A 19,806-nucleotide genomic window follows, 5' to 3' on the forward strand; every position below is an offset into this window, starting at 1 on the left:
TGAAACCTCTAATTGTGAAAACTTTCAAAGGAAAAACAATTGAATCTGGTTGTATAGTGAATAAAATATTTTGTAATTTCCCTAGCATAATCAACAGTTCATTATTCTAAATTATGATTCTATTGCGTTGAATTCCCGTGGATGAAATTACAGTTCAATCGATAGAATGACAGTTCTCCACGAAGAAAATAAATGATTCCAACACTAACTTTAAATGAATTTTAAAAATAGTCCCCACCCTTGGGGCAAGACACTGTGCTGTGTTATAAACGGGTAAAAAAGGAGTAAATGGAAATATGTAATGGAGTTTCTTCTAAAGCCATTCTTTAGAGACAGAAATAACAAGACCGTTCGGGTCCATGGTCAACAACAAACTCACTTTATTTATCGTTCTAATAATCAGATCTCATATGCTATGAACTCAGTTTTACATTTGAGTACCCTCGCTGAGGGTTTAGCTAAATTACCGAATGCAGTTACTACAAGTTCTTCCCCCTTAAGTTAATGTTACAACATTATGAGTTTTCACTATCTCAACTACAAAATCAAAATTTCGAAACAGTTTTACACAGATAACAAACTTAAGCTTGTTTTAAACTCGATTGAACTAGTGTTATGCTTTTTCGCATATTTATAGTCAAATTCCAACTTAAAATATGTTTTTATATTTTTATTACGTTACTCCTCTTTAGTTCCAAATCAAAATATCAGTATGCGCATTTCATATACAAATATCCTCCTTTCCGAAAGAAAAAAAAATATTTTTCCAAAACTAAAATGACTAGAAAATTACAAAACAAAACTAATATAATTTCGACCTTAACATAAACTTTCCAATAACAAATGCCCAAACTGACGCACAAAAAATCTAACGTACACAAACTAAAAATGTGACCCAACAACATAAAAAAGCAAATAAAAGTGCATTTGTCACATGTTAAGATAAAATGCAAGGTCACTGAAAAAAAAAAACTTAACCAGCCCTGGCACACTGTCACATACGCGTTTCTACAAATCCAATACACAGCACTACATACAGCTAACAGCAACAGCATCAGCATATCCACTATGCTTCAAGGCACGGTGTTCAACATCTTCAAAACCTGTTCTCGTATGTCGGCGGTGTCATCAAAATAGGCGAAGGTCGATGGAAATCCCAATGAAGCACAAGTGATGGCCGTATCAGCAAACAATAATGCACTTTCATCCAAAAGCAACCGGAGAAACTTAGGATGGCCCGCACATAACACGAACGGACACACAATCAGGGTAATATTACGGATGAAAGGGCGCGTAGATCTCAGGTACAGATGGGTTCTTCTCGGTCCGTCCTCAAGCTCTGCGTTGCCGAATTAAATCCGTGGCAGCCACATCTGACTGATGTAATTTATTATGGACTCAGGTATGGACTCGATGCCTATCCTCCATCCGTTGTTTTGCCATGTATACAGTTTTGGTAGCCGTGCACAGTTAGCTTCTCTTTCTCACAATGAAAGTCCCGAGTAAATACCAAGAAGCTTCCGCGCCGATGGTCAAAAGTGCACTGCTCACCATTGGACTAGTCACGTGATGTTGTTGGTACTAAGAAAAAAAACTATGGTCACAGACAAACAGACGTCTCACTCTACCCACATTCCATCGTTTTCCTTTTTAACGGACTATTCAAATATTTTGTAGTTCGCAAATCTCTCGGTCATGGCGCATGCATCGTTTTCGCTCCTGTTTGACGTTTGCTCACTACCGCCATCTACTCAGTGGGTTTTCGAAACACAGCTTAATTAGCATTGGGCGATTATGATTTTTGGACGATCATTTTAATCGTACTTTGTTGCAAGTGATACGTCTGTTTGTCTGTGCTATGGTTCTCATGCTCACCGTGAGCAAACGGGAGAAACAAATATGGAACACAGGCAAAATCCAGTCAAAAGAATATAACTGAACAAAAGGAATCTTAGAAGACTCAAAATGGCCTTATCCATGTTCCATGCGAAATATAATTTGTTCATTCAATAACACAAAAAAAACATACTAGCTCATCAAAACGTGTTTCACGTATTTTAAAAATGTCGTCAGGGAAAAATAATTTGCTGATTTTAATCAACCTCTGACCGTAAAAAAGGTGCAAAAAAAACACATAAAAAATGCCATGCACCAAAGCACGTATAATATTTAGCAGCACACAAAAATTACGTGTAAAAAAATCGTGCAAAACCACACAAAAAGCATTCAAATAAGTTTACGCGCATTTCACGAAAACTTTACAAAAATAGGCAATTGCAATTGTGTAAAAAAAACGAAAAATACCACAACAGAATGGTTTAAAAAAATATCACAAACTCGTATCACACAAGCTAAAATAACACAAATTTTTCACATAAAACATTGCTTGCACGCTTATCGCCAAAAGGAGTTTGCACACAAAAAAATCACACCAAATAAAAAACATAGTGCAAACTCCAACAAAATTTCACCTCGTCGACACTGTTATAAACGGGATTTTAAGTCTTTAAATATAAGACGTTCTTCAGGGACGGGAATAATAAGACCGCTCGAGTCCATAGTCTATAACATACTCACTTTATTTATCGTTCTAATAATCAGATCTCATATGCTGTTGTGATTGACTAACATTAAATGTATTTGGCAACACTGTAACCGATATAGATTATTATTAAAGTGACGTTCTCCTGTACACGCGTGTTTGATTTGCAATCGTAACATTTGGCGACGAAGTTGGGTTTTCGATTAAATTCGTGGAGAACAGGATTAAATTCGATCAAAAACGAGCGTTTCGATTCCGGTGCTGTGATGTTCCGATCAAGATTCCGATAGGAAAAGTGAATTTCGAGGGATCCGGAAAAGTCGATGTGAGGAGCACCGGTCAAATAGTGAATAACCTCTAAATTTCGGCCGAGCTGCAGCCGCTGTTGAGTGTATGTGTGCAGGGCGAAGAAAGACGTTAAAGTGAACACGCAAAAGTTGCGAAAAAGAAACAAAACAGAAAATGGAAAACAAACCGTCGTTACCACAGTTCGATGTTTCGGATACGTCATCGATCGGTACTCGCTGGACAAAGTGGAAGCGGTCATTGGAGCTATTCCTGGATGTAAACTGCATCGCTCTTGCATCTCGGAAAAAGTCCTATTTGTTGCATTTCGCGGGATCTGATGTCCAGGACATTTTCTACGAGATTGAAGGCCACAACGCAGCACCTCCTGCCGGTTCTGATGTGTACAAAGAAACCATCCGACTGTTGGATGCCTACTTCGCACCTATGGCGAGTATTCCGTATGACAGGTACGTGTTCAGAAGCATGAAGCAAGAAGACGAGTCGGTGGAAAAATTTGTCGGACGATTACGAGAGCAGGGACGACTTTGTGATTACGGAGGAGCTCTCGACATGAGAATCACGGAGCAAGTGTTCGATAATTGCCGGTCTGACGAACTACGTGAAATAATCTTGAAGAAGAAGCTGTTGACGGTACCTGCAATTGTGGAAGAAGCTCGTATCCTGGAAACCGTGAAGCGTAATAAGGAAGAAATGAAGAAGCTGTCCACCCCCTTGGATGAACCGCAAGCATATCAGGTGAAGCGTGAAAGAAAAAAAGAGGTGTGTTTCCGGTGTGGCAATTCCGGACATTTTGCCAATGATAGGGGATGTCCGGCCAAGAACAGGATTTGCGACAAGTGTAACCTTATTGGACATTTCCGAAAAATGTGTAAAACAAAACTCGATGGCAAACAGATTGCTGCAAAGAAGAAGAAGAACCGAGTGCTGCAAGTTCGTGAATCCGACGACGATGATGACCTTACGAACGGCAGCGCCGACGAGCCGGTGGAAAGCGACAGCGATAGCGACGTGCAGCAGATATGTGCCACAGGCACGGAACACGACAAGGTGACTTGTTACATTGGTGGCGTTAAGCAGAACTGGATAGTTGATTCTGGGGCCCATGTGAATGTCGTCAGTCGTGGAACATGGCGTATCCTAAAGCACCAAGGGTGTAAAATCAGTTGCAGTTCAGAAAGCCGGAAGTTTCTTCGTGTCTACGGTAACGGCAAACTCAAAATACACAAGGTCATCAGAGCAGACATCAGTACGCGTTCAAAAACTGTTCACCATGACGTTTATGTTGTCGACAACGAGAAAGGGGCAAACCTTCTCTGCAAGCAAACTTCGATGGACCTGGGCATCCTGAAAATTGAAGGAGAGGTTTTCAACGTTGCGAAGAAGGAAGAACCTCCCATCGGTAAAGTGAAGGGTTTGCAAGTAGACGTGAAAATTGACGAAAAAGTGGTTCCAGTTCAACAACCAGCTCGACGCCTGCCAATACCATTGGAGGAGCTTGTGGAGAGCAAATTGCAGGACCTACTCAAGCAGGATATCATCGAGCCAGCACCGTTGAGAATCACCTGGGCTTCCCCTCTGGTGGTGACTCCGAAAGATGGCGGCAGGAGTGTCCGTTTATGCGTGGACATGAGGCGAGCGAACGAGGCCATTATTCCGGAACGTCACCCATTGCCCACTTTCGATGAGATAATGCCGCACTTGGATGGTTGCAAGTACTTTAGCAAAATAGATCTGGTAAAGGCTTTCCACCAGATCGAACTCGCGCCGTCCTCCAGGGAAATTACTACGTTCGTCACGCCAAATGCTTATTACCGCTACAAACGACTCATGTTCGGCATGAACTGTGCGGCGGAAATCTTTCAACGGGAAATCGAGCGGATTTTGAAAGGATTGAAAGGCATCAAGGTGTTTGTCGATGACATCTTGGTGTTTGCGAAAACACAAGAGGAGCATGATCGGAGGGTGCAGGCAGTACTGCGTCGACTCAAGGAATATGAAATTACGGTCAACATGGACAAAAGTGAGATAGGGAAGAAGGCAGTTGATTTCATGGGCCACACGCTGTCTGCCAAGGGAATTTCACCGATGAACAATAAAGTCAGTGCGATCCAGACGTTCCGCAGACCATCAAATGTAGCCGAAATGCGTAGCTTTCTTGGGTTGGTGAACTATGTCGGTAAGTTCATTCCCAATCTTTCAAGCCTATCTGCACCGTTGCGACAGATGACAGTAAAAGGTGCACCGTTCTGCTGGACCAGAGAGGAAAAACGCTCGTTTGAGGCAATCAAATCTGCTTTAGTCGAACCTGAACATCTGGGCTACTTCAGTCCAAAGAACCCGACTACTTTGATCACCAATGCAAGCGACAACGGACTTGGGGCTGTATTGCTTCAGCACCAGCAAGGCAAAACGAAGGTCATCAGCTATGCCAGCAAAAGTTTGACAAAAGCAGAAAAGAAGTATTCAACGCTGGACAAGGAGGCTCTAGCGATCGCCTGGGCTACCGAAAGATTTAGGATGTACCTGACAGGACTGCATTTCACCATAATGACTGACCACAAGCCACTGGTTAGCATCTTTAGCCTAACATCCATACCGAACCAACGACAAGAACGATGGGTTCTAAAGATGCAAGCGTATCGTTACAAGATAGAGTACGTTCCCGGCAGGATAAATATAGCCGATCCTCTATCACGGCTTTCCGAAGTCCTCGATAAGAAATCCTTTGACAGGAGCTCTGAAGCGGATCTTTGCGCAGTTGTAGAAGTTAACAAGCCAGCTGCCATTACGATGAGTGAAATAATCCAACGTTCGCAAGAAGATGAAGAGCTGCAAGGTGTTAAAACTGCATTACACAACGGAGAATGGGAAGGAGTGCTCAAGAAGTACGCACCGTTCAAAAGTGAGTTGTGCTTCGCCAACGAAATCCTTCTGCGAAAGAACAGAATCGTTGTCCCACAAGATCTTCGCGAAGTTATCCTAACCCTGGCCCACATCGGTCACCCCGGGCGTGAAAAAATGAAAAGAAGATTGAGGGTGGCAGTCTGGTGGCCAGGTATCGACGCCGCTGTGGAGAAAGTCTGCAAGGAATGTTTCAGCTGTCAACTCGTAGCTCCATTCGAAAAACCAGAGCCGTTACGTATCAGGGATCTACCGAGTGCACCGTGGATCCATCTTGCGGGTGACTTTCTCGGTCCGCTGCCAGATGGTACGTATCTCTTCATGCTGATCGATTTGTACAGTCGATATGTACTTGCGGAGCCGATGAAGTATACGACATCGAAGGAAGTCATCAGGTTTCTGAACGAATCGTTCACTCGAATGGGTTTGCCGTATATCTTGACTTTTGACAATGCGAGAAATTTCTCTAGTCAAGAACTGAAGGACTACTGTGTGGATAGAGGGATAAAGCTAACTCACACTACACCGTACTACCCGAGCGCAAACGGAGAAATCGAGCGCCAAAACCGCTCCGTTCTGAAAGTATTGAAGATCAGCAAACAACAAGGAACTATCTGGAAGGAAGCCTTACAGGATTACCTGTATATGTACTCCGTAACTCCACACTCGGTAACGGGTGTTTCCCCGGCACAACTGATGTTCGGACGTCGATTCCGAGATCTGATCCCACATATGCAAATGGAGTTGTGTGACGACGAAGAATTGCGCGATCGTGACAGAATTGTGAAACACAATGCCAAGGAATGCCGAGATAGGAGGGTTGGAGCAAAGGAATCGCAAATCGAAGTTGGAGATGAAGTTTTGCTCAAGAACATGACTCCGCAGAACAAGCTATCGTCGAACTTCCTATCAACGGCAGCTAAAGTGATTCACCGAAACGGAAACAGTCTTACACTGGAAACAGAAAACGGACAAGTCTATAAACGGAATACATCTCACGTCAAACCACTTGTGAGACCAGCGGAAGGAAAGCAACAACGGTTGGCGGAAAAGAGTGATGACAATGAGGTTGTAGAACCTGTCGAAGATCCGGTTTCATCCCAGGTATCGGACACCCTGCAGCGACCTCGAAGAGAAGTGAGACGCCCAAAACATCTGGATGATTTCCGTCTGTAGTTGATTGATTCCATCTTTTAAAATGTTTCTAACTTCGTTATAGAAAGAGAGATATGTTGTGATTGACTAACATTAAATGTATTTGGCAACACTGTAACCGATATAGATTATTATTAAAGTGACGTTCTCCTGTACACGCGTGTTTGATTTGCAATCGTAACATATGCTATGAACTCAGTTTTACATTTGAGTACCCTCGCTGAGGGTTTAGCTAAATTCGAGGCTAAATTACCGAATGCAGTTACTACATGCAGGAAAGTGCATTTTTTTCTCTCAAAGTTGCGCACTACTTTCGAAGTTAGGTATTGTTCGTGTAGTTGAAATCGGAATTTTTGACACGCGAAAATCGATGTTTCTCCTAAACCGTGTGTCGGACGTACGTCGGGCACAGTGCGTTGGATAGAAGGCCAGGTCCGCTGTCCAGCGCACTACGTCCGACGTTAGGTTTCACCTATAGATTTTGAGAAAAATCGATTGTCGGGTGTGAGGAAACTTCGGGTTTCAACCGCGACGACAATACGACCCACGGAAAAATTCATATTTGCTGGTCGAAAACTCCCTGGTGCAGTCTCGAATTACCCTAACTTGATAAAAATCGATTATTCAATTTTTTTCGGTATCGACCAATGCTGCTTGAATTTAAATATTTCGCCTGAAACTGGCAGCCCTCCTGATTGAAATATTTCACTCGTTTTTGACAACTTCGTGCGAACAGCGATCAAAACACACCGAAAAAGTCGTGAATCATAACAAAAAAGACGTAAAATTTGATCAATCGTGCACAAAATTGCAATTTTTCCCTGTTTAATTGTCTGATATCATGCCCGTACAGTTCTGATTAATAGTGCGATCATACCGGTTGCAGCGCTGCACCGTGAGAATGAAGTTTCAATTCCTAACAATGTCGCGATTCGCGTCGTGGTTCCTGCTCTTCATCGCCACTTGGACCAACCATCTTCATCGGGTGGATGCAGGGGACATAGTGGACATTACGGATACCGTGTTCGGTTCAATGACCGACACGATCCCCGTCGCATATGGTGATTTCAATTCGGATGAGTTGTTCGATATGTTCGTTCTGCGAAACAATTTCCGCACGATTCAGATCCTGTTCGGAAGCGACGATAAGCCGCTGCTCCAGGCGGGGCCAAAGTGCGAGTACAAAAACTTTCACATCACTAGCGTCGTTCCGGGGGATTTCGATGGGGACGCTTACATGGATGTGATGTTCACCGTTCAGCGGGAAGGGGAGGACCAAGGGGTGTACATCAACTGGGGCGGGTCGGAATACATGAACTGCACCAAGGAGGATGAGGAACCGCTGATCGTGATGCGAGGTCAACCTTTGGCCCTGGATTACGATAAGGACTTTATCATTGATTTGTTTGGGATGGATACGAAAGGCGAGCGAAAATTTTGGATATTCAAGAAGCCAAAAGAAGGAAAGCGGAAACCTCCGGATACGTTCCCGATGGATGGTAAGCATGGTGCCTTGCTTAAGGTTCCTCATTCGCATGCCATCATTGATCTGGACAAGGACTTTACTGCGGATTTGCTACTCACCACTGAGAACAACTACGAAGTGTGGAAGGGAACGGAAACGGAGAAAGAGTTCTTCTATTCTCATAAAATCGACTTCCCTGTTGGCAATTACGATGCTCATATTGGCCAGTCGATCTTCCTGGACGCGGAATTGGACGGGAATCTACTGCAAATCGTGCCGATTTGCTTCAACAAGAACTGTATGAACTCCAGCATATTGGTCTACCACGGGAACCATTTCCATGATCTGCAGATTGATTTCAAGGATGACCACAATGATGTCTGGGGCTTCGTCGTTCCGGATCGGTCTAATTGGGCCACCCAGGTGATAACCCTCCGCGGTGGCGACTTCAATTTGGATGGATATCCAGATCTTCTGGCCACGCTTTCCAAGTCGTCCGGTCAGATGCAAACGTTTTTGCTGGAGAACGTGCCTTGCGAAAAGCTGGCCTGCAACCACATGAAGAGGACCTTTGTCGTGCGATGGAAGGCCCTCGCCCCGTTCACCAACGGAACCATCATGGGTTCGTTCTACGATTTCTACAACAACGGAATCTTGGACGTTATCTTCGTGGAAAAAGTGGGTAACACTACCCGTCCGGTGGCGTTCCGGAACTCGCTGGACTACGATGCCAACTTTGTGAAGGTCATCGTCTTGACGGGACTGACCAACCAACGGGGACCTAAGAAACTGACTCCCCTGGGGCGGAAGAAGAGAACATTCGGTAAGTTGTTAGAGACGGGTTCCCGAAAATTACTGGTAAAAGGAATTCTGGAGAATGCTACAGAATCATCGGCAATACGAAAATTGAAGAAATTGATGTAATATTTTCTTTCTTTATGAAATAGGGTAAAAAATATAATTTGGACATGTATGTAATTTGGACATGCACGGCGATGTATATCTTGTTCCGTAGAGCTAATAAAAGTAGATACTTCTGAATATCGATTATTGGATCAAGTAGACCCTATTCTGATGAGTAACGTTGAAAATACGCTTAACAATTGAGAATTTACTTCAAAATTATCGAAAATGTAAATTATTTCATTAAAACCCCTCAAATGCACAGGTATGCAAGACGACATACACTTCATAGTCACATACAATATTCACCTCAAAATCGTTGAATTAATAATTATTGTAAGAAATTTAAAAGCCTCATTGCATTGAAAAAAGCTCAATAAAGAAGCATTAAGCAGCCAATCTCTTAACATTCATCTGGAACGCTTAAAATAGGTGGTGTCCAAAATACATTACAAGTTTTCTACTGTAAATATATTTTGGTCATCTGACGCACTACGTGGGGATGCTGTGCGATTGCATACATGGAGGCGTATTCTGTGGGTCTGGCGATATTTCCTCGATTTTAACAAAAACTGTAATATTTATCAAAATAAATGCCTGTTAAGCGAAAAAAATTGATTATTTGTAAGAAAATATTTATTAATGTATGCTACTTTCATGATTTAGCAGTATTCATGGCTAAACATAGAGATAATTGCCCTGTCCAAATTATATATACCTAAGGGTGTCCATAACACATATTCGGTGTCCAAAATGCAATTCTTGCAGGCGTTTGGAAATTGTGATTTTCTCAGCTTAAAATGATTTCGTTAAGGTTATTGTCACCAGGAACGCAAAGTACAATCATATTATAAGCGTATAAGTTACTTTGCAAAATAATCAATTGCTTTCTAATGAAACTAGAGGACGATATTTCCAAAGTTGTCCTCAGCCTGTCCAAAATACATGAATTACCCTACTTCCAAGAATGATTGAATGAATTTCTTATTGTAATCTGATAAACTTATAAGTTGCCTGAGGATATTCATGTGAGGATTTCCATCAGAATCCGTGGCAGAGTACGTACAAGAATTTGCTATTTCTATATGGATTTCCTAATTCATTCTTTGTGTGATTTAATTGTACTTTGCATGTATAGGTTTTATTGAAATAGTTTATGCTGAACCCTAGATAAAGTTTCCGTAGAATGTCCGAAGAAACTTCTGTAGAAATTCCTCAAAGAATGTCCATGTTAAAATTGCGAAATTATGTTTTACTCCTCCACGAATCAATTGCACCATTATCCCACTTCCAGGAACAAATCTTCCCGGACCACGCATCGAGTACAACACAACCACCCAGGATGGTGACCCACAGCACGGTGCTTCGGCGCAGCTACCACAATCCGCTTACTTTGCCCTGCACCTACCGTACACAACTTTCGGCCTGGGTCGAACACCGAACTTTGTCGATTCGCTTACCGTGGGACTGTCCAATCATTCTCGCACCTGGACACAACTGATTCCCAACTCGCAGATGATTGTCGTCCCCTGGCCTATCGACGAAACCGACAAGTGGAAGGCTCAGCTATTCGTCACCCCTAGCAAGCTGATCCTGATGAGTGTGGTGGCGTTGGGAGGCATTTGTTTGGTCATTCTACTGCTGATTCTGATACTGTACGCCAAGGAGAAACGTGAGGATCGGATCCAGCGGTCCCTCGAGGCGCATCGGTTCCATTTTGATGCGATGTAAGACGATGGGAAAGGCGAAAAGAGAGGTACTTGTTCTGCGATATTTAATTCTACGTTTTATCTAGACTTGTGGTTTTTTTTTATTATTAATGTGTGTTTAGCCCCCTTTTCGAATAATTTATTACAAGGACTGCACTAAGTAATATATGAGATAACGGAGACAGTTTTGTTCGCGATACTACTACATTAATAATCTAATAGTAATAAATTTTTCGGTCAAAGTTGTTACGAAGTCAATGATGAGAAAGCCATTTTATCATTCACATACATGCTTTGTTTAACCGTGGGAGATGATAGTGTGGAAATGAAGATTCAGGACTTGCCCGAAACAGTGTCCGAGGAGAAGATTATAGAGTTTCTGTACCGTTTTGGCGAAATGATGTGATTTATTATATAATGTGGGAATAGGGCTACGAGCAGAGATGGCATTTCACCGTAGCGATTCACTGCGGCGTCAGTTTATCGATCACACTGGGGATAGGAACATTTTTCACCACACCAAGAAGCCAGTTTCTCTTGTTTTGGGTGGTGGGTAGACCAAGCGCTAGTGCCTGCTCTTGCTCGTTCGCCTTGGATCGAGTGTGGCTCACTCTTTCGCGCGCATCGCTCTCCGGCGCTCTCCCGTGTTTTCACCCAGCAGTCACCGAATCATCACCATGGTGTCGCCGGGGCGAGAACTCTCCGGTGTTTCACCGCAGCGCGCACTCTGGCGCAAAAACCTCACTGGAGCGCGCGCCCGGGTGATTTTTTACACTTTCACCGGAGGGAATTTTAAATCGCTCTCGCCGCACTGTTGTGTGGCCTAGTGCTCAGGGAGCTAAGAGATTTATTTCTACCCACCAAGCTTGCGCGCATCCGAATCGCAGTGGTGGATCCACATATAAGAGACGAGCTCCTGTTGAGATACACAGCGTGAGTGGTGTATTTTCTATTTCTCTTTCCTACACTGAGGATATGGACATCTCTGGCTACGAGTTCGCCGGTATACCACTCGGTATATGGTGAACCCGTATAAGCTGATGTAAACATTGGCTTGTGGTTAATATCGATGAACATCATACTTTCATCTTCTACAAAGGGCAACTGCAGTCTTGTAAACACTGCAAAGAGCTGATGCCCAGTGGCATATCTTGTGTGCAAAACAAGAAGTTGCTGGTGCAGACGAGCTACGCAAACGTAACGAAGCAAACGAGAGCATGACCACCACTGACAAAATGAACTAATGCGAAGCCACCGAACAGCTCGTAACAAGCGTTTCCTGCGCTACAGAATCCTTTATATTTCACCAAACCGCCTGCCTCGGCAGCACGATCCGAAAGTCAACCATCAAGCGTTCATCTAACGACATCTCCCCGCCCTTCACCCAGTTCTTCGTTAACTTTCCGAACACACTTATTGACTGCTTTCAAAAAGCGAACTCATGTGATATGATCACATAGCGATGATTCTTGCACATCAACGAGCAGCAGGCAAACCACACGAGGTCCTTCCGATAAAAAGCCCCGCCGAGTAGATGTGAACGACAAAGAAGGTGAGGATAATCGGTCGTAGAAGGCTCTCTCGTCGTACAATATCGGCACGATTACTAACCACATGAAAATGAACGCTCTACGAAAGCTTTATGACCAGTCAATGCCTCGATATTGTGTGTCTGCAAGAAGTGGAAAACGACCGGATCTCCTTGCCTGAATTCATCGTATATGTACATCAAACTCAAGGGCCCATATAGCCGAGGCGGTAAACGCACGGGTATTCAGCATGACCATGCTGAGGGTGACGGGTTCGATTCCCGGTCGGTCCAGGATCTTTTCGTAAAGGAAATTTCCTTGACTTCCTTGGGCATAGAGTATCTTCGTGCCTGCCACACGATATACACATGCAAAATGGTCATTGGCAGAGGAAGCTCTCAGTTAATAACTGTGGAAGTGCTCATAGAACACCAAGCTGAGAAGCAGGCTTTGTCCCAGGAGGACGTTACGCCAAGAAGAGAGAGAGAGAGTACATCAAACTATGCCACACGAGAAAGCGTGTGAGCGGTGAAAGAACGCATCCAAATCGCACGTCGAGAAGAGTCAGGATAGCCGACGTCTGGATGAGTGTGAAAGACACAACTATTTGCAACATCTACGCTAAAAAGCCGAAAAAAGTCGAAAAACCCCGGTAAAACCCGCAAAACATTTGCTTGTGTTCGCATGTCGCAAAAGCGTACTTCAGCTCAAACATATGCTTTGCTCTCAGAACAGCTGTTCAAAGGGTACAGTTGAATGTTGTGTCGGAGAAGTTGTGCCCGCGAGACGCTGGCTTTACGTATGTTTACCACAACGCCTAGTCACGACGTGATCAAATCTACATAGGCAATGGCTTGCCATAGAACATCCCGCTTCCCGAACGGCCCACAAACACGTATGTTGTTTCACAGATCAACAGGAAACTTCGAGCCATCCTTGAATTATTCCACGTTCAGCGTGCTATCGATACTATCAGCATCCCAAAATGCTGTCCACGATCAACCGTCTTCTCCTTCTAAACTGAGTATAAATCGTTAAAATAGAGAATATAAGAAAGTGTCATCCAGAAAATTATCAATGATGGTTTGAAGCAAATCTTTTAGTACGAGTAGAATTGCACACAACATTAGGATTACATGATTATATCAGATCTAAAGCGATATTTTACCCATTAAACAAGCAGTCTAATACGTCTCGTAAGTCTGTGAAGCTTCCACCAGTCGCTCTAAACCGGAGTAAGTAATACCATCAGTGCCGTTAGGACGCAAGCATCGGCCTCTTTGGTGGTCCAGTACCGCAACCCATTTACATTGGTGGATGATTCACTACTAGATACTGCTCCAGTCACGGTTGCTTCACCAAAGTCTATAGCCGAAAGGGATTGTGACCGAACACGTACCTCAAAGGTAGCGCAAATGCGATAGCAAACGCTGTTGGCCATGTAACGATGGAACGATGACCGTTGCGAACGTTCACTCGAATCCGGTGATGATTGCAGCAGAATGTGTGTTCCGGGCACGAAGTGATCACCAACCGTAGAGCCATCCGGCAGGAACTGGCAAGATTCTGAAAGCGACCAAAATCAGTATGAGGGAGAGTCATGAAACGCAACAAACTTACCAATAGGTAATGGTTGACCATGATCCAACACCGAACGGATCTTTTCCACTCTCGCATTGTAATAGGCCGTGGTCCAAACGGAATCGTCTGCCGTATTGACCGCGCAAGCACTGCTCAGCGTTTGATTAAGCTTGAACCGAACCCATCCCTTAACCATTGAATTCTGCAGTGCCGGAGCACATCCTTCGCAGAAACAACTGAAACTGTCTCCTGCGAAGAATACTTCCGGAAGCATCAAGGTGCGCTTGAATCCCATCACCAGTTTTAGATAGTCGCAATCCTTATTTTCGACCACACTCAGCATGGACGACGAGGAAACGGAATTCGTGCGAGATGAACGCATATGATCGTCCGCAAATTCCACGATCGTAGCGCGACGACTTGCCAAAGTGCTGGTTCCCGTGGAGGACTGCATTGGCGGCGGTTGATGCTCCGGAGCCGTCGAACAGGATGCCTGCAATGGGAGTCCTAACTTGGCGCGATTGTTCGCAATAGTGTTGCTATCTTCCTCTACCTCGGACTCATTGAGCTGAATACTGAAATCTATGATGCTATCGACATCTTCCAGATAGTTCGGATCAGTGTTGTTGTCTGGAGCTGTCTGGCTAGCTGCCGCCGAATTGGCATTTGTGTTTACCTGTCCGTTACTGTTGGTGCTGGAACGATAGTCTTCGAAGCCTTCGTCACAGTTGGCGGATTGTGAGAGTTCGCCTCCGCGATTGCTATCGAAGCTACCTTGTAGGGCATTGAACCGGTGCGTGCTTTGGCTACGCTGAATGTTGAGATTCGTGGAATGTTGCAATTGAAGGGAGTCCCGCAGGCAACTGAAATTGAAAGGGTTAAGGGTTATTACAAAGAATGACGGAATCTTATCACTTCCTTACCAAGAATTGGATAGATCTTGATTTCGCGCCTCGTTCGCCGTACGATTCTTGATTGAAATGTTCATCAACAAGTTTTCCGAAACACTGTCCATCACAGATCGACTCCTGGAATAATGAACCGAAAAAACGTATGTTATATCCGAACATACAGTTATGAAAAGTTTTAAGGTTTTCCAGGCTCTCCAGCTTTTAGCTTTATAAATTGTAAAAGGAGTATATTGCTCTAACCAGAGCGGGGAATATAAAACAACAGAATATTTTTAAAATAATTCAGGTTTCCGAAGTCAATTTCACCTTATTAGGTTTACCAAATGATCATTAAAAATCAAAAATTTTAAGCAGTAAGTTTCTTAGACCAAATTGTCAATCTTTAACGATTGTAGTAAATTTTGTCCGTTCCTCGAATGATGCAAACTGCAATTCACTCTAAGAATTAGGTTCACTTCCTTCTGAAAACCTTTTGACATACCTAGTTAAAAAATTGAATCCTACTCACATTGCCGATGGTCCAGGATTGGACGCGCAAGCCGCTGCCGCATCCGTCTCCTTCTCGTGCACCTCCAAGTCAGCTTTTTCACACTGGGGTACGTTTTCCACTTCGCTAGCCAAAGCGCCGGAAATACCGGTGCCAACAGCACCCGCTGGCATTGCCGCTAATTCCTCATTGATCGGACTTCCGCCCTTAGCATCGCCATTCACGATTGAGATCTTTTCGCATTTTCCGTACACGTCGAACACCGGATAAATGTGATGGGGCAGCCCGGCAGCCAAATCATCCAGCTGAGTCTGGCCGAAGGCGATGCTCAAATTTCCGGCGTGGGTCAGCGTCATGGTGATGATCGTTCCCACCTGAATTTGTTCGAAGATTTCCGCGTATTTGGATTGAGTCTTGTTGCCATTGATGTTTATGTAGTCATGAGTGGCAATCCAGCATGGTCTCCGGAACAGAATAGCCGATGTTGGGAAAGGGAATTGATGAGTTCCAGGACATACACCCAAAGCACCTACGGCTATTGTTCCCTTCCATTTGGGATTCACTTGGGTTATTTTTATACTGATGCTGTGACCTTTGCATAAGGGTTTGGAGAGACAGACGACTCCCTGATGGTAAGATTGAACCCTGGAAGCCGACTTCTTGTCGTCGAAGAGTTGAATGTTTTTACCATGACATTCGGAAAATTCAAACGACAAACTGTCAGAATCGATCGATTCCAGCATTGAATCTTGCTTGTTCAGAGGATCCAGCCCAAGCTCGAGTGAATCCTGGAGTCGAAGGCTGCATGGTCGAAGTGGGGATGAGGGTCCTTGTGAAGAAATCACCTGGACGGCCATTGTCGAACCCATGAGCTCGACTACGGCAAATATATCTTCCGAGACGTTTTGAAAACTGATGTTCATGTCCTCGGAATTTAGTAGAATCTTCAAGGTACGCGACGCGGTTAATTCAATAGCAATGCGATCACCAACTCTCAGCCAGTCCAACGAAGCAAGAGATTTCTGCAGCAGGCTGGAATTGTAACGCACCTCGTTTCCGCTGGCGTACCAGACGTTGGCCGGAATGCGCTTCATACTGATGGGAATGTTTTTGCGGACATGTTCATCCGAAAGATTCAAGTCTGTCACTCCGATTTTTAAGCTTCCGGCATACAGAGGGTTCACCTCGGTAATCTTTATTTCGAAGGTTTCTCCAACGACAAGTGGTCGTTCGGAGAATACCAAGCAATGAGAAAGAGCTGCGTTCGTACAACGTGACGCCAAAGTCCAATTTTGCATTAAGGTGACATTTCCGGAAATGCATGACCAACGATGCTTCGCTTCGAGAGCCGGTTGAATAACGGAAGTCGCTTGCAGGCTCTGGGAATTTTCGCTGATAGCGTACGGTGCCCGAATGTCCGGGTGTGGCGTGGTAATGCTGACCTGAGCACACTGGCCGTACAAATCAATGACCGCGTACAAGTTCGGTGCCTTGCATTCGTAGTACGGCCCTTGATCGACCCCGTTGATGAAGAAATGAATGTTATCTGCATTGCGCATAACGCCAACTCGTGAGCCGGTAGTTAAAGTATCCAAATCGAATGGAAGGTCATTCCGAATTGTAACTCCATTTCGCATCAGAGTAGTTCCAGAGATCATAATAGTATCGTGCTCCAAATCGGTGGCCGTGCTCGGTAGACTCAGCTCATCCGGACGGATTCCGGTCACCCCGATTTCTATGCTGCCGTTCCATTGGTCCACGACAGTTTCCAGTACAATTTCAAACAATTCTCGCTGACGGAGCGGCCGATTGCTAAAAACGATCGAGTCGTTGAACTCCGCCAAAGCTTTTGGTCGGCAAGCCGTCAATCCACCGTTTGAGATCCGAGCGTTTTTCCCGTGAACAGAATGAAACTTCAGCTTAGGTTCGCTACTGAAAAGCGTAGTATTTGAAATTGTCGAATTGCCGGTATCTGGAGTTCCGCACTCTGAAGTGTCAACGATGCTTGCTTGAGCTGCCTGACCGTACAGATCAATAACACCGTAGACCTTCTCCGGAACATTTGAAGCTGCTGGGCCCTGGTCTACACCGTTGACCCAAAAGTGTAATGTTCCATCATCTTTTCGGACGACTCCAACGCGATCACCAACTTGCAAACGATCGAGATTTTGTCCATATTGTTCGATGACGGTCATGCCATTGTGCATCACTCCGTTACCCGTCATCATCCATGTTCCGGAGCGCACATTAGTCATGGTGAATGGAAAGTCCAGTTCCGTTGGGCTGTGGGTTGTTACACCCATCTCAACAGATCCGGCCCACTTAGTGACGACTCGTTCTAATCTAACCTGGAACATCTCGTTGGGTCTCAGGGGACGTCTGGTTAGCACAACTCCATTGTTGAAATCATCCGAAGCATTCGGGCGTAGCGCAGTTCTTCCACTGTGTGTTACACTAGCATGAGATCCACACATGGGATGGAAAAGCAAGCGATCCGATTGGCTGAAGTCCACTTCCGGACTTGCTGGAATCAGTTCTTGTTCCGTAACAGGCAAACTCATAAGATTGTTCCGCCTTGTAACTAGGTTCTGCTGTTCGCGTTCATCGCGATCAACGATAGTCACCTTGATGGTCATGCCATACAGGTCGATCACACCCCAAAGCGTTTGGGCTACCCGGGTTGCTGCCACTCCCTGATCTCGACCGTTGATGTAATAGTGAAGATTTCCGTTTGACTTGCGCATCATCCCAACGCGATCGCCCTCACGCAGCTCATCCAAGTTGAACTCTCCATATTCTCGGCGAGTTCCTTTGCCATTGGTAAGGATGCCACATCCGGACATCATGATGGTTCCGCTTCGGAGGTTTGTCATAGTAGCAGGGAACTGTAAAGCCGATGGGCAATGTGTTGTCACTCCGACCTCTATCGAGCCGGACCATTTGTCTACCAGCCTATCGATCCTTATTTCAAACAGCTCGTTATCCCGCAACGGACGATGGGTCATCACAACTCCATTGTTGAACTCATCCAGTGGTCGTCGCCTTTCCGCCGTTCGACAATTTGCACTCAATTTGACCAGCGATCCACAACGCGTATGAAAGCGTAACTTGTCGTTTGGATCCATCGAGTCTGATCCTGCGCCAGATCCGGAGGGGCCTCCCCCATTGGCATTGGCACTGACGGACATTTCCACCGACATGGCAATGTCAATGTTCTGTGAAATCTGTGTATTTTCATTGCTGTATTCCAAACTGTCCGATGGGCAGATTGAAACCTGCACGCATTTACCGTACAAATTGACCAGTGCGTAAACGTTTTTCGGAATGTCGACTGCTGCCACACCTTGAGATTCTCCATTGACGTAGAAAATCAGCTCCCCTTGGGCCGTTCGAACCACTCCCACTCGATCTCCCTCGCCTAATTTGTCCAAGTCTGATCCGTAGTATTCCATGAGCGAAAGTCCATCCTTCAGAACAGAAATGCCGGACATCACCCAGGTTCCACTGCGTAGTTTCGTAGCACATGGTGGCAACTCCGTCGCTTCCGGATTGACGGTAGTCACGCCGATTTCTATGCTACCGCTCCAAGCGTGAATCTAAATTGAACAATTTTCATCAAACGAAGATCCAAAGTGAAAAATCGATAATTACTAACCTTCTCGTCAATCCGCACTTCGAACAGCACATCGTCCTGCAAGGGCTCGGCGCTCAGCACCAGCCCGTGGTTGAACTCGCTGATGTTTCGCATGGCCGTCCGGTTGTTATTGGCCAGCGTAATTCGCTTTCCACAACGCCGATGGAACGACATTGCGACGACGACGACGACGTGAAGACTTTCCCCAGCAAAACCGCACGAAGAATGCAATCTCTGACTGTGTGACTCGACTGCGCGTCTCGCACCAAAACACAAACAAAATCCGCTCTTTTCGATTGGACGAATCGAATGCGAATGAAAATTTATGACAGCTCCACCAACGAAACGAACCGATCGATCAAAACAAAAAGGATAATGAACCGCTATGTTTACAGTTATGCGCTGGTCGCCCTGACCGTGGCGTAAGTGTGTGTGAGTGTGCTTCTCGTCGGCGTCGAGACGTCCTATCAGCTGATTAGTGCTTTGATTGGTTTTTATGAATGGAAATGCATTTCGTACGCACGTTGATTCACAGGTTGATTGTTTGCAAACGTTCGAATGGTCCTATTCCTCGGCCAAGGTCTTGGTATAGCATAGTAATTTTCCAAAATATTTGGCCCTCAACAGTCGATGAAAAAAAAGGATCGTGGACGTTAAAATTGCTTTGTTTAAAGCTGAAT

At 44.8% G+C, this 19,806-nt stretch overlaps 3 protein-coding genes across 3 annotated transcripts; 2 read left to right on the forward strand and 1 right to left on the reverse strand.

The window, feature by feature from the left end:
• The first annotated feature begins 3,004 nt into the window (after window positions 1-3,004).
• On the forward strand, window positions 3,005-6,928 carry LOC115260556 (uncharacterized protein K02A2.6-like). Its single transcript, XM_029861473.2, has one exon. The coding sequence runs from the start codon at window positions 3,005-3,007 to the stop codon at window positions 6,926-6,928; it is 3,924 nt and encodes a 1,307-aa protein (XP_029717333.2).
• A 704-nt stretch (window positions 6,929-7,632) lies between these two features.
• Window positions 7,633-11,226, forward strand: LOC109425997 (T-cell immunomodulatory protein). The gene is made up of 2 exons (XM_019701423.3): window positions 7,633-9,195; window positions 10,570-11,226. The coding sequence occupies exons 1-2, from the start codon at window positions 7,809-7,811 to the stop codon at window positions 11,004-11,006; spliced, it is 1,824 nt and encodes a 607-aa protein (XP_019556968.3). The 5' UTR covers window positions 7,633-7,808; the 3' UTR covers window positions 11,007-11,226.
• A 2,371-nt stretch (window positions 11,227-13,597) lies between these two features.
• LOC115268038 (neuralized-like protein 4) lies at window positions 13,598-19,646 on the reverse strand. Its single transcript, XM_029875947.2, has 5 exons — window positions 19,148-19,646; window positions 15,514-19,088; window positions 15,018-15,122; window positions 14,134-14,957; window positions 13,598-14,079 (listed from the first exon to the last, which is right to left on the reverse strand). Exons 1-5 carry the CDS (start codon window positions 19,298-19,300, stop codon window positions 13,739-13,741), a joined length of 4,998 nt encoding a protein of 1,665 aa, XP_029731807.1. The 5' UTR covers window positions 19,301-19,646; the 3' UTR covers window positions 13,598-13,738.
• Between the last annotated feature and the right edge of the window lie 160 nt (window positions 19,647-19,806).

The sequence above is a fragment of the Aedes albopictus genome, chromosome 3, assembly GCF_035046485.1.
Source record: "Aedes albopictus strain Foshan chromosome 3, AalbF5, whole genome shotgun sequence".
Classification (NCBI taxonomy): domain Eukaryota; kingdom Metazoa; phylum Arthropoda; class Insecta; order Diptera; family Culicidae; genus Aedes; species Aedes albopictus.

What these genes read in the sequence shown, in the direction of transcription:
- LOC115260556 (XM_029861473.2), top strand. Translation starts at nt 3,005, where the DNA reads ATGGAAAACAAACCGTCGTTACCACAGTTCGATGTTTCGGATACGTCA.
- LOC109425997 (XM_019701423.3), top strand. Translation starts at nt 7,809, where the DNA reads ATGAAGTTTCAATTCCTAACAATGTCGCGATTCGCGTCGTGGTTCCTG. An exon ending in GCGGAAGAAGAGAACATTCG is followed by an intron (nt 9,196 to 10,569) that starts GTAAGTTGTTAG and finishes TCCCACTTCCAG; the next exon opens with GAACAAATCTTCCCGGACCA.
- LOC115268038 (XM_029875947.2), bottom strand. Translation starts at nt 19,300, where the DNA reads ATGTCGTTCCATCGGCGTTGTGGAAAGCGAATTACGCTGGCCAATAAC. An exon ending in AAGTGCGGATTGACGAGAAG is followed by an intron (nt 19,089 to 19,147) that starts GTTAGTAATTAT and finishes TGTTCAATTTAG; the next exon opens with ATTCACGCTTGGAGCGGTAG. An exon ending in CAAGATCTATCCAATTCTTG is followed by an intron (nt 14,958 to 15,017) that starts GTAAGGAAGTGA and finishes TTTCAATTTCAG; the next exon opens with TTGCCTGCGGGACTCCCTTC.